The sequence below is a fragment of the Neovison vison genome, chromosome 9 (genome assembly GCF_020171115.1).
Source record: "Neovison vison isolate M4711 chromosome 9, ASM_NN_V1, whole genome shotgun sequence".
NCBI classification, from domain to species: domain Eukaryota; kingdom Metazoa; phylum Chordata; class Mammalia; order Carnivora; family Mustelidae; genus Neogale; species Neogale vison.
The window spans coordinates 75,671,255-75,686,289 of NC_058099.1; the positions used below are offsets into that span (position 1 = coordinate 75,671,255).

The following is a 15,035-nucleotide window of genomic DNA, read 5'->3' on the forward strand; positions in this document are numbered from 1 at the left end:
GAAAATATTTTAAGGGCACCAGTCCATTTTCACAGAGCAGGCAAAAAGGGTGAATTTGGAGATGAGGGGCAATACATCAATATCTGGCACAGGTTTTAAGTGGTTTGGAGCTTTGTAGAAAGCACTGTGTAGAATTGTTTGGAGCTTTGTAGAAAAAGAGATTCTAGGTTGCGCTATAAGCAACAACTCCCAAATCCCCTACATAAAACTGAGAAACCAAGGGAGACACTGTCTCTTTTATGATTAAGAGACTTCCTATCTGTGAAATTGCTTCTAGATCTTCATGGCTAGAACTGCACTGATGTTTTAAAAATAGGAAGCTGTTGCCTCCCCATCTGGGAATGCTTGCTGCTCTTGACGTCTGACCCAGCTTCTTTCAAAGTGTCTCCTGTTCACGAAATTCTCTGCAAGCTCAACTTACCCCTCCATACCCCCACGTGCATATGGGTTGGTCAAAGTGTACACCAAATTTGATAGTGAGTGTGATCCTCTGAACACTGAAATAGTCATTAAGACCGTAAGTGTGCTGCGGTCACTATTGCCAACATTTTGACCAACTGCAGCAATGAGCAGAGACAGGAATTAGAACTGAGTATAGGTACGGTTGGTTACAGGTCAGACTGTGCCAGCCTTAAGTACAGGTTGGTGACCAAGGTGCCCATATGTACTTCACAAAATACACTTTTTGTTTTTTTGTGATACGTGAGGACTTCTAAAGTGTAGGATCCAGAGCAGAGGCCCCTCTTGCCCAGGTCTAAGGTACTGCCCTTGTGTTGTTTGCTGTCCTTGGCTACAAACAGCATTATGATAAATGTTCTCATTTCTGTCTCCTCAAGGATCTGTGCAGAGATACGTACTCAGGAGTCAAATTGTTGGGATATAAACTATAACACTTTTAATTCCACTTAATATTGATGGCCCTCCTCAACAGCTATACGAATTTACACTCCCTGCTGAAATAACATTTTCTCTGTTATTCCGTGCAAATATGTGATTTTCAAAAACAAAATGATACCATCCTCTACCTGTTTCACAGTTTGAACTTCTCATTTGTCTAGTTTGATATTGATCCATTGGCTGGATCTTTTAGGCAAGCTTGTCTAACCGGTAACCACTCAGCTATACCAGCATCTGAGCCTGTTTCTGCATCCTTCATTCAGTTAATGTATTTGTTTATCTGGAGCACAGACTTTAGCAAACTACTGAGAACTGTTCCAGGCATTGGGGGACCCAAAGACAAATGAAACTTAATTAATCCCCTACACTCAAGGACCTTGGAGTCTGAAAGATGTAATAAGAAAACTATTCCAAGACCTTGTAGAAGTCAAGATTTACTGTAATTTTCACTTGTTCTTTTACAAATTAATTAATTCTGTCAAAAGAAAGAAAGTTAATCTGAGAATACATGTTCCACACTCTCACTTCTTTTTTTTTTTTTGAAATATTTTATTTCTTTTCAGCATAACAGTATTCATTGTTTTTGCACCACACCCAGTGCTCCATGCAATCTGTGCCATCTCCAATACCCACCACCTGGTTCCCCCAACCTCCCACCACCCGCCCCTTCAAAACCCTCAGATTTTTTTTCAGAGTCCATAGTCTCTCATGGTTCTCCTCCCCTTCCAATTTCCCTCAACTCCCTTCTCCTCTCTAAACTCTCACTTCTAATAATGCGTTTACTTGGTAAGAGTACATAAATGATACTTTGAATAATCCTTTCCTGAATCCTTATAACATGCTGGAGAGCATCAAAAAGGAGGGCAAAGGAGACCTGGAAAGTGCTTTCCTGAACCTGTTCCAGAGCATTCAGAGCAAGCCCTTAAACTTTGCTGACCAAGAATGGCAAGGGGACTCGTGATAAAGTCCTAATTAAGTCTTAAAAAAAATATTTTTTAAAGTTATCTCTGCACCAAACGTGGGGCTCAAACTCCTGACCCCGAGATCAGGAGTCACGTGCTCTACTGACTGAGGCAGCCAGGTGCCCCGATAAAGTCCTGATTAGAGTCCTGGTATCTCTCACAGTGAAATGGATGTGTTGAAAATTAGGTCTGAGTTCAAGAGAAAGTATGGCAAGTTCTTGTACTACTGTACCCAGCAAGACACCTAAGGCAGCTGCCTGCAGGCTGTACCTGTGTGGTGGGGATGACTGAGGCCCAGGATGGCATGAGCATCCAGAGGTGGTGCTCCTTTGTTCCAGAAAATGGCTTGTGACCAACAGTCCTCTGTGCCCCTCCCTTCAAGGATGATGTTGTTAGCATTGCCCCCTCCTTATGTTCATTTCAGTTGCCTGAGCATGGCCTGCCTCTCGTGTCTAGTGTCTCTTATTAGCCAAAGAATGAACATTCCAGGGAGTTGAAAGTGAAATCTTAATGTGAAACACTTTGCCTTTTGTGTCCTGTATCATAAACAGTTGAAGAAACTGAATTTTTTCTCTATTAAAAAAAAAAATAAAATCAGGAAACTGTGCTGGTCAGGAGGCCATGGTGGTCAGGATTGTCCTTCTGTACTTACTAGCTGTAGATCCACAGTGGACCAGTACCTGTTGTGGTCTGCACCAGCTCTGCGTATTGGCCTCTTCTTTATACCCTGTAGGATCTGTGAAATAATTTTCAGGTCTCAGGGAATTCTTCCATAAAAATTAGAACATTTACAGCTGTGATATTAGTGTAAAGAGAAAGTTTTTTTGGTCACCTATTCATTGGTGAACGAGGTATTTTCTCTCTTAAATAGTGTGACATAGCTGCTACCTGACATTGACCAGATGATATTAACAACAGTTCATTAGTCATATATTCACAGCGGGGGAGTGGAGGATACCACATGTCTCATGGGGGTTGTACTTGGGAATAGAGTGAACCAGTCACAGAGGCCTTGGCAGGCTTTGTAATAACAAAAGGATGAAGTAAGAAGGACTGTTGCCCTCATGGGAGGATATGATTAGTTTGAATAATTCTCAGGCCTGACAGCTTGACTGAGTGGAGTGCGGCTGGTTCAGCTGATGGTGGAACTAGCTGGGTGAAGTCTTTTGTGCTAGGTGGGAATACACATGCCTTTGGGGCACTGTGAGGCTCAAAGCTGGTGGGACAGCATTTGAAATTTTAGGTCTGTATGATAGTACTCCAGTAATGATTGTTAATGCCCTTTTGAAAGAGAACTGCCAAACTGTGCATTTGTTTATTTTGGCCATTTGATTAGTCTACTCTTTCATGTGAATCTCTATTCCCATAAAGGATATAAGCTCTAATGTGAGTTAATAATGCAGGTAGGAGAAGCAGGTTTTCCATTTCTGAAAATTCCCACTTTATTTTTTTACTTTATGTAAAGTAGATCTAGGAGTCTTATCACAGATTTTTACTATACAAGATATTAATAAATTATGGCTTAGGTATATGATATATGTATAAGAGTAGTTTTATTTTTATTTATTTGAAGCACACCCAAAAAACTTTAATGAACCTTACATGAGAAGCAGATAGGTGGTCAAACTTAACTTACCATTCTGGAAACTAATGTTTTTTCCTTTTCATGATTTTTAAAACCTCATATGGTGAAGATAATTTTTTTTTTTTAAAGGGTGAAATTTATGGCCTAGTGCTATATACTTTATTTATTTATTTATGAAGATTTTATTTATTTGACAGATAGAGAGAGAATACAGGCAGGGGGAGTGGGAAGAGGGGAAGCAGGCTCCCCACCGAGCAGGGGGCCGGTGATGCAGGGCTCAATCCCAGGACCCTGGGATCACAACTTGATCTGAAGGTACATGCTTACCACTGAGCCACCCAGGCACCCCAGTAAATTTCTATTAAATAACTGACTTCAGCTAAAATGGGATTCAGTTTTTTTAAAGATAGCTTTGGAGTACCTGGGTGACTCAGTTGGTTAAGCATCTGCCTTTGGCTTAGATAGTAAGGTCCTGGGATTGAACCCTGCCTGTGTCAGGCTCTGTGCTCAACAGAGAGTCTGATTCTCCCTCTCTCTCTGCCTCTCCCCACTGCTCATGCTCTCTCTCTCTCTCAAATAAATGAATAAAATCTTAAAAAAATAAAGATAGGCTTGATGGACTTAATTTAAATAAATAATGTAAGCTAATTTTAATAGTTTTTCTACTGTGGTAAAACATATCTAACATTGGAGCACCGGGGTGGCTCAGTTGGTTAGGCATCTGTCTTAGGCTCCAGTCATGATCGCAGAGTGCTGGGATCGAGCCCCGTGGTGGGCTCTGTGCTCCTCAGGAAGCCTGCTTCTCCCTCTTCCTCTGCCCGCCTGCCACTCCTCCTGCTTGTGCTCTTTCTCTCTGGGTCAAATAAATAAGTAAAATCTTTAAAAACAACAACAAAAACATACCTAACTTAAAATTTGCCATTTTACTCGTTTTTAAACCTCTGATTGAGTAGCATTAATTTTAATTACATTCACAAAGTTGTGCAGCCATCACCACGATTTCCAAAGTTTTTTGTCAGTGCAAACTTACGTTCTGTAATTATTGATATACTGGGACTCCCTATTTCACTTTTGCCTTCAGCCCTTGGTAAACTTCTAATATACCTAGAATTTGCCTATTCTAGATATTTCATATAGGTGGAAACATGTATTTGATGTTTTGTTTCTGGCTTATTTCACTATGACATAATGTTTTCAAGGTTCATATTATAGTGTATGTCAGAGCTTCATTACTTTTTATGGCCAAACAGCATTCCATTGTCTGTATATACCACATTTTGTCTTTTCGTCTGTTAGTGGACACTTAAATTGTTTTTTGTCTTTGGCTATTGTGAATAATGCTTCTACCAACACTAATGTGCAATTATCTCTTCGGGTCCCTGTTTTCAGTTCTTTTGGGTATATACTTAGGAGTAGAATTCCTGGGTGTTCTATATTTAGATTTCTGAGGGAACTGCCAAACTGTTTTTTACAGTGGTTACACCATTTTATGTTCCCACCAGCAACAAGTGAGGGTTTTTTTATGTACATTTTCAACACTTATTTACCATTTTTAAAATTATAGACATGCTAGTTGGTATGAAGTAATACAGGTAATTTTGCTTTGCATTTCTTTAATGACTGTAATGATGTTGGGCATCTTTTCACGTGCTTTATAGGTCATTGGAATATTTTCTTTGGAGAAATGTCTATTGAAGTCCTTTGCTCATTTTTAAAAAAGATTTAATTTATTTATTTGATAGAGAGAGCGAGGGAGCACAAGCTGGGGGAGCAGGAAAGGAAGAGGGAGAAGTAGGCTCTCCACCAAGCAGGGAGCCCAATGTGGGACTCTATACCAGGACCCTGGGATCATGATCTGAGCCGATGGCAGATGCTTAACCATCTGAGCCACCCAGGTGTCCCCCTTTGCTCATTTAAAAAAAAAAAAGATTTTATTTTTAAGTAACCTCTTACTTTAAAATTACTTAAAAAAGTAATCTCTTTTTAATAAAAAAGATTTTATTTTAAGTAACCATCGGACTTGAACTCAGAACCTGAATTGCATGCTCTACCAACTGAGTCAGCCAGGTGCCCCTCAAGTCCTTTGTTCATTTTTTTTTTTAAGTCCTTTGTTCATTTTTAAATTGAATTATCTTTTGGTTGTTGAATTGTAGGAATTCTTTACATATTTGGCTATTAAAAAACTCTTATCAGATATACGATTTGCAAATATTTTCTTCCATTCTGTTTTTCACTTTCTTGATAATGTCCTTTTGATGCATAAAAGTTTTTAATTTTGAAGCCCACTTTGTCTTCTTTTTTCTTGCTTGTGTTTTTGTTGCCGTCACTGAGAATCTCTTTCCAAATCCAAGGTCATGCAGATTTACCTCTATGTTTTCTAGGTTTTAGCACTGATATTTGGGTCATTGATTCATTTTCAGTTAATTTTTATAACATGGTTTTGAGTACCAGCTTCATTCTGTTACATGTGGAAGTCCATTTGTTCCAGCAGCAGAAGGGACTACAGGCATACCTCATTTTAGCATGCTTCACTTTGTTACATTTTGCAGATGTGTGTGTTTTTTACAAATTGAAATTTTGTGGCAATGCTGCATCTGGCAACACTGTTGGTACCTTTTTTCAACAGCATTTGCTCACTTTGTATGAGCACTTTGTATGTTACATTTTGGTAATTCTCACATTATTTCAGGCTTTTTCATTATTTGTTATGGTAATCTGCGATCAGTGATAATGACTTGATGAAAGCTTAGAGGATGGTTAACACTTTTTAACAATAAAGTACTTGTTAATTAAGGTAGGCATATTGTTATTTTTAGACCTTACGCTATTACACACTTAATAGACTGTCAGTATAGTGAAGACATAACTTTTATATGCACTGGAAACTAAAAAAGTCATTTCACTTGCTTTGTTGTGATAATTGCTTCATCACAGTGGTCTGTAACTGAACTTGCAGTATCTCTGAGGTATGCCAGTATTCTTTCTCCATTGAGTAGACTTGGTACCCTTGCCAAAAATCACCTGGCTATCGATGTGTGCATTTATTTCTAGACTTTAATGTACATACAGTTGGTCTGCTTTTCTGGTTTTTTTTTTTTTTTTTTGCCAGTACCACTCTAAGTTGACTCTAATTAATGTTTTTTACAATGTGAACATTAACAGTGTCAAATAGCAAAGCTGCAAAAAGCCTTAAGTCAAAATACTGTTAATAAAAATAAAGCCTAAGACATAATTTATACCAGAATATGGGAAGAAACACAATCTTTTTTTTTCCCCCTTTATTAACTTCATGAGGTTCAAATATAGGTCCAGAAGTTCCAAATGATTATGTGTTGATATTTTGTGAAAAGTCTTTATACAATAAAATAGGGTTTTTTTTTTTTTAAGATTTTTTAAAAGAAATTTTATTTATTTGACATAGAGAGACACAGCGAGAGAGGGAACACAAGCAGGGGCAGAGGGAGAGGGAGAAGCAGGCTTCCCACTGAGCAGGGAGCCCAAGCTGGGGTTCCATCCCAGGACCTGGGGATCATGACCTGAGCTGAAGATGGATACTCAGTGATGAGCCATCCAGGTGCCCCCAAATAGTTATTTTTTAAAACTGAAAGAATGAAGTTTATCTCTCGTATGAAACTTTTGTTTTCTTTTGAATGTTTTCTTTTCTGTGTTGAACTTGAAATAACCGTTCACCGATTTCATTTTCAATTGACATAAGATGATTTCTTCCTTGTTCTTGATGCTTCTTAAAAAACAAAAATATTTCTTACATAAGAGAACTTCTGGCCTCATTAAGGTCTCAGTAATTGGGTGGCTTTCCCTTTCCTGTTCAGTAATTTCTGCTAACTATATAACTTGTTACCTCAGCCTTTTCCCTGTATTTTTTTTTTAACAAAAGGTTTATCATGTTTGTTTTGAGTATCTTTAACTTGTCAGAAGACAGTAATTTATATTTACATGCTTTCTGAATATTCCTGGAGCCATGCTGCACTTGAAAGTGGTTTTCCACAGCCTATGTAAAACAGAATATGACAATTAAAGTTGTCAGCCCAAGTATCAGCCCATTGATAGTTTTTTTTTTTTTTTGAGATTTTTATTTATTTATTTGAAAGAGAGAGCATGACAAAGGCAGGAAGGGAGAGGGGCAGAGGGAGAGGGAGAAGCAGACTCCCTGCGGAGCAGGGAGCCCCATGCAGGGCTCAATCCCAGGACAGTGGGATCGTGACCTGAGCCAAAGGCAGACGCTTAACTGACTGAGCAATCCAGGCATCTCTGATAAGTAGTTTTCACTGTAAAGATGAGGCTTTGTGTTTATGTCTCCTGTTTTGCTCATTTAGTGAAATGATTCACAGTATACAATTCTTCATTGCTAATCTTACTGGATTAGGGGAGGTAACTTGAAAGGGAGAAACTGGTGTTCATCAGTCTACCATCCTACCCCTGTGCCATGCAGCCTCTAACTCTGAAGGCAGACTCTAACCAAATGAACATGGTCCTACTGTGCACTGTCACATATGGCTGGTTTTTTTTTTTTTTTTTAAGCTTTATTTATTTGAGAGAGAGTGAGATCAACTAAGCAGGAGTGGGAGGGAGGAGGAGCAGAGAGAGAGGGAGAAGCAGACTTCTTACTGAGCAAGGAGCCTGACATGGGACTCAGTCCCAGGACCCTGGGATCATGACCTGAGCCGAAGGCAGATGCTTAACCAACTGAGCCACCCAGATATCTCATATATGGCTGATTTCTAACACAATCATTAGTTACTGTGAATGCTGCCATTGCTTGGTGCGCAAAAGTGAGAAAGAAATTTTCACTCCAGTGGTGAGCTCTCAAAGAATTCTAGCAACAGGGGTACCTGAGTGGCTCAGTGGGTTGGGCCTCTGCCTTCGGCTCAGGTCATGATCTCAGTGTCCTTGGTTCGAGCCCCACATCGGGTTCTCTGTTTGGTGGGGACCCTGCTTCCCTCTTTCTCTCTGCCTGCCTCTCTGCCTACTTGTGATCTCTGTCAAATAAATAAACAAAATCTTAAAAAAAAAAAGAATTCTAGCAACAGCTTATGAGAAACGCTGGACTAGACTCTGGGACCTCTGCATACATTGCTGTCTAAGAACCAAATGTGTGTGTCTGTGTTAGCCTTATTCAGGCATCCTTTCAGGCTTTTAAGTATCTTTCAAATGATGAGATTGAAATCGGTGGATTTAAGTCACATCTGGAACTCTAGCTGCAGGGGAGTCTGGGAAATGCTTTAAAAATTTTTTTTTTAATATTTTTATTTTTTTAAGCTTTCAACTTCTTACAGTACAGGAAGGTACAACTAGATGGAAATTGGGATATATATTGTATGCCAGTACACCGTATTTGCCATATTAGATATTTTTTTTTAAATGAAGACTTTTTTGCACATTTGTGTAGTAAAATTTTCTTAAAGCAAGTTTTTTTTTTTTTTTTTAAAGATTTTATTTATTTATTTGACAGAGAGAGATCACAAGTAGGCAGAGAGGCAGGCAGAGAGAGAGAGAGAGGGAAGCAGGCTCCCTGCTGAGCAGAGAGCCCGATGCGGGACTCGATCCCAGGACCCTGAGATCATGACCTGAGCCAAAGGCAATGGCTTAACCCACTGAGCCACCCAGGCGCCCTTAAAGCAAGTTTTTAAAATGTTGGTTTGTTCATTCAAAATTTTTTAGCACCTGCCACGTGCTTGCTCTATTTTAGATAGATTAGAGGCATTTAAAGCAAAGCAGATTTGTGCCCTCATGGAGCTTTAATTCTAGCAGGGAGATACAGATAATAAGCAATGCACAGAGTTAAATAAATGGTCTAGCGTACAAGTTGTGTAAAATGACTGACATATTGACCAGTGAGATACTAGATATTAAACCATGTGATTTCTTATTTGGATATATCAAGAACCTTGGGTTGCTACTACTTTTTCCTCAAAACCTTGAGGAAATGAAGGAACCCCTTGTGGTTGCTTTTGTCTTATCAGTGGTGATAAGCTGGTAAGGGTATGGGATGAATTTGATTACAGGATTGATACATGTGATGTAATGGGACATCCCTTGAGTATTCAGAAGTTTATAGAACTGACCTGATTGTTCCCTTAAAAGTTGTTTTGACACAGGTTCATATGTAATCAGTTATTGAATAGTTCAGTTTTCAAAGTGTTCAGTTATTTTTGAATCATCCTGTGTTAGAAGGTGGTAAGTGCTCTGGAAAAAGACAGTAGATTAAAAAAAAAAAAGACAGTGGATTCAAGCAAGGGGCAGTGGGTATGCTGGAGTGTGGAGGTAGTTTACAGAATTAAATAGGATGGTTGGAGTGGGGTTTATTGAAAAAGTAATACTCAAGCAAAGGAAGTTTGGAAGTTGCTCAGGCATTAGGATATCTGGCAGAACGTTTCAGGCAGAGGAAATAGCTTGGGCAAGGTAAGAATTGGAGGAAAGCAAGGAGGCACAGCCAGTATGCCAAGAGCAGTCTGAGTAAGGAAAGCTGTAGGTAGGAGATGAGGTCAGGGAAGGAAGGGCTGAGGGTGTTCCCTAAGGCCCTTAATACCCCTGAAATGGACACATCTCAGGACTTTGAGCAGAGTGGTGACAAGATTTACCGAAGGTTTTTTGTTGCTGTTGTTTGTTTCTCTTTCTTTCCCCCTGGGGGTTTAAAAGAATCAGTCAGGATGTTTTATTGAGAATAGACTGTAGAAGGCCAAAGGTGGAAGGGAGATTAATTACAATGGTTGATTTGCCCATGGTAGTAGTTATAGTGAAGTGATCAGATTCTGGATATATTTCGAAAGTAGAATTATCAGGATTTGCTGATGGATTGGATGTTGGATGTAAGACAGTGAAGGAGGAGGTTAAGGTTTGGACTAAGAATTGGAGAGAGAATTATCTTTACAATTGGAAAAGCTGAAGTGAGAGCACACTCTGTAGGGAAGGGCAGATCAGGGGATCAGTATTGGATATGTTGAGTTTGTAGTATTATTAGAGACCCACGTGGAGATGTTGAACATTTATGAGACCTGATGAGATCACTAAGGAAGAGACTGGAGTTAGAAAAGGACAGGAAAGAGCTGAGCTTGGGGCATCCAGTGAAGGAAACTTAGATAATATGGCCAAATGGGGAAAGTATTTCCAAGAAAAGGGAGTGACCAGTTCTATCAAATGTGGCTGTTAAGACAAGTAAGATGAGGACTAAGAACTGACAGATGGATTCAGGGAATTGAAGGTCCCTGGGACTGACAAGTGGGGTGGGGAGAACCCGACTGGAGTGTGTTTAGGAGAGGAGGGGAAGAAGGGACTTGTTAACAAGTGTGGGTAAAAATACTTTGCTTTTGGGAGGGAAGAGAAATGGGACAGAAGCTGGATTTAGGAAGTGGAGCAGAGAGAGTTCATTTTTTTTCCTTCAAGACAGGGAAATAGCAACATGATTTTATGATGGTGAAAATGACTCAATTAAGGGGCTTATACTGAAACTTCATGGTCAGTTTTTATAGTTATGCCCTTGTATGCAGTCTCAGTTTCTTTGCCTCTTTCTTGCTTTGCCACAAACTTGGTGAAATGCAGCACTTCTTCCAGGTGCCTGTTCTTTGAATTACACAATGCTGTAACAAACACAGACTTTGAAAATAGAAAGTTTTTGTGTTCTCTGGGGCCACTCTGGCCTTAGGCTATAAAAAGTGACCACAAGGGACAAAACTGGCTTAGCTCTAGGATGATGGGGTTGAGAGATGGCCTTCTTCCTGGGGGACTCTCTAGTCCCAGAAAGCAGAATTCTTTGAGATTATCAGTTTCTTTAGTGGAGATAATTTGTCAGAAATTCTAGGACTGGCTGTTGAACATTTCCCACAATGATGAGGTATGGGGTATTGAGGAGGTAGGAGGTTATTTGGAATTACAGAGTTTTCATTAGCTGTTGAGCAGTCTCTTCCTGTCTTGTGATTGGCACCTCCAAGTCCTTGGCTTCCAAGTTTCCTGAGTTCTTCTGGACAGGATGCCCCCCCCCACAACTTTAGTTTTTCTTTTTGTCACCGTGGGCTTAAACATAACTTAATTTCTCTTTATTGCTTTGCTGTTTATTTTACTCTAGTCCTGGGAGGGAGAGGACAGGAATGCCTGTTGTTTGACTCTATTTTATTTTGAATTGGAAGTTTGAATAATTTATTAACTGTTGAAATAGAATTGGTTGTGATTTAAGTTAACCGCATTAACCTTTCCAACTCTATCAGCTTTGCGCCTGGGTGGCTCAGTGGGTTAAGCCGCTGCCTTCGGCTCAGGTCATGATCTCAGGGTCCTGGGATCGAGTCCCGCGTCGGGCTCTCTGCTCGGCAGGGAGCCTGCTTCCCTCTCTCTCTCTCTGCCTGCCTCTCTGCCTACTTGTGATTTCTGTCAAATAAATAAATAAAATCTTAAAAAAAAAATTTTTTTTAAAGATTTTATTTATTTATTTGACAGAGAGAGATCACAGTAGACAGAGAGACAGGCAGAGAGAGAGAGAGAGAGAGGGAAACAGGCTCCCCACTGAGCAGAGAGCCCGACGCGGGACTTGATCCCAGGACCCTGACATCATGACCCGAGCCGAAGGCAGCGGCCCAACCCACTGAGCCACCCAGGCGCCCCCCCTATCAGCTTTAATAAGAGTCACAGTAAACTTTTCATGAGACGTGCTGTTAATGTACTTTTAGAGAAAGTACTACCACCCAGCAAGTAGAAGTAACTTAATTAACCTTACATTTATGGCTGCAGTAGTGCTTTTGAAATCACAGGACTTTTTTTTTTTCCCCCTCCTTTGGATTTTTGATTCTTTTTTTTTTTTTTTTAAAGATTTTATTTATTTATTTGACAGAGAGAAATCACAAGTAGATGGAGAGGCAGAGAGAGCGAGGGAAGCAGGTTCCCTGCTGAGCAGAGAGCCCGATGCGGGACTCGATCCCAGGACCCTGAGATCATGACCTGAGCCGAAGGCAGTGGCTTAACCCACTGAGCCACCCAGGCGCCCCTGGATTTTTGATTCTTAATTTGGAAATAGGAAAAAATCACTTTGACTTTGTAGTCTTTTCTTAAGTCAGTTAAAAGAAAGAATAGTCAGCAGTTTTAAATTTCTTGCCAGCCTGAAAAATAGTCCATGACAACCCATGGATCAGATCTGATCTACTTCTTGTTTTTGTAATTTTTGTACACAATCCTAAATACATGTTTTCTTTTTTATGATTGAGTTAATGAAAAAAACTGAAAAAAAAATCATGTGTGTTTTACTGAAGTGTGTGTTTTACTGAAATCATGTGTGTTTACTGAAAGTTCTTTGTTAATTGAAGAAAAACATCCAGAATACCTGTAGTTTTAAAATCTACTACATTCTTTTGTATATTTGTTTCCCTTTAAATAGCTTTACTAAATGATGCATAAATATGTGAGAATCTTGTTGAACTGGCTGTCATTTTTTTACTGTTTAGTGATGCCACAAAATTCTGCTTCAATAAGCAGTGATATGTAAAATTAAAAGATGTCCAGGATTTTTTTTTTTGTTTGTTTGTTTTTCTTTTTTTTTAGGGGGTGAATGGTTGCAAAATAAATCTGAAAAGTTGTAAAGATTCTGTGAATAATATGTACTTTCTTTTTTTTTTTTAATATTTTATTTATTTATTTGACACAGAGACAGAGAGATCACAAGTAGGCAGAGAGGCAGGCAGAGAGAAAGGGGGAAGCAGGCTCCCTGCTGAGCAGAGAGCCTGATATGGAGCTTGATCTCAGGACTCTGAGATCATGACCTGAGCCGAAGGCGGAGGCTTAACCCACTGAACCACCCAGGTGCCCCAATGTGTATTTTCTTTTTTTTTTTTTCTTTTTTTTTTAAAGATTTTATTTATTTATTTGACAGAGAGAGAGATCACAAGCAGGCGGAGAGTCAGGCAGAGAGAGAGAGAGAGAAGCAGGCTCCCGCCAAGCAAAGAGCCCGATGCGGGGCTCGATCCCAGGACACTGAGATCATGACCCGAGCTGAAGGCAGCGGCTTAATCCACTGAGCCACCCAGGCGCCCCCAATGTGTATTTTCTAATAACAAAACTGGTATTGATTGAAGGAAAATATGTATTAAGTATATTAAATGAGATGACGTTATAGGTGGTTTTTACTGTTACATAGTTTGTTATTAAAAAGTGTTCTTACATAGAAATAATCTTACATACTTACCAGTATTTGACCACTGTGTGAATGGTGGACACTAAGTACAATGCTATAGTTTGAGTATAGGACTACAAGAACAGGAAAAGATAATGTGAATTGTCTCAAAAGAAATCTTAACACTAGATCATAGATTGTTGTGTTAGGTTTTTAAATTTTTGTAGCTCTAGGATTTTGATAACATTTTACTGACTGGTTTTAGATCATGTAATAGTCACACATTTTTGCATTTTTTAAAAGATTTTATTTCTTTGGTAGAGATGACAAGTAGGCAGAGAGGCAGGCAGAGAGAAAGAGGGGGAAGCAGCTTCCCACTGAGCAGAGAGCCCGATGTGGCACTTGATCTGAGGACCCTGGGATCATGACCTGACATGAAGGCAGAGGCTTTAACCTGCTGAGCCATCTAGGCGCCCCCATTTTTGCATTTTGAAGTAACTTGCCAGAAGCACATAAAACTCAAACATTCTCCTTTGGTTTCCAGTTTCCCATAATAACTTTCAGTGGTATGGTTTTTGTGATGTCTAATATATATAAACTATTGTGTATTTAATACAACTAACATTTTTTCTTTTAGATTATCTGCAATGTTGAAATGAAATAACTCAAGATGAGCAAGTTAAAAGTGATATCAGAGAAAAGGTACTGTAATTCTAAATACCAGTATGTATCAGTTATGGAAATATTACATGAAGTGGTTATTTGAAACTCCTTATTTGAATTTATTATATTTATTATTATAATTATATTAATAATTGTGTGTTGCATTTATATTTTACAATTAATATTTATTAATGTTTAACTTTTCAGTTAAAGCAGGAGTTAGCAAGTGACGACCCATGGATCAGATCTGATCTACTTCTTGTTTTTGGATGGCTCATGAAATAAGAATAGTTTTTAACATTTCTAAATGGTTGGGGAAAAATTAAAAAGAATATTTATATGAAATTGAAATTTCTGTATATATAAATTAAGTTTTGGAACACAGCTGTGCTTTGTGTATTGTCTGGACACTTGCTCTACAGTGGCAAAATTGAGTAGTAATGACAAAGACTATATGGCATATGGTGCTTAAAATATATTCTGTCTGGCTCTTTCCACCAAACTTTTAACTAACCCCTCAGTTAAAGTATTATCTTTATTAAAGTTCTTATGTACCAATAAATTGTCCTTAGCAAAGTTTTACTGTGGACTCTTTCAGTTAAAAGTCAGACAAACTGATTGATTCTGTTTTGGAATTTTTCTAGCTAGATTGCTTAACTCTGTTAAGTCTCTGTTTTCTCATCTATATAATGAGTGAAATACTAGTGCTATCATTTTCAACTTGTGAAGATTAAACAGTGTCTAGTAGGCTCAGTAAATGACAACTTATTAATATTGATGATAATCAGTTTTTGCTTTGTAGCATTGTATGTTATATTTA

General features: G+C 38.9%; 1 protein-coding gene across 1 annotated transcript in view; it reads left to right on the top strand.

Annotated features, from left to right (window-relative positions):
• The window catches only part of AGTPBP1 (ATP/GTP binding carboxypeptidase 1), a 159,879-nt gene that overhangs the window by 12,344 nt on the left and 132,500 nt on the right, over window positions 1–15,035 (top strand). The window contains exon 2 of the mRNA XM_044265785.1: window positions 14,190–14,254. Coding sequence (XP_044121720.1) covers window positions 14,223–14,254 — 32 coding nt within the window. The 5' untranslated portion in view covers window positions 14,190–14,222. The remainder of the gene's footprint in view (window positions 1–14,189; window positions 14,255–15,035) is intronic.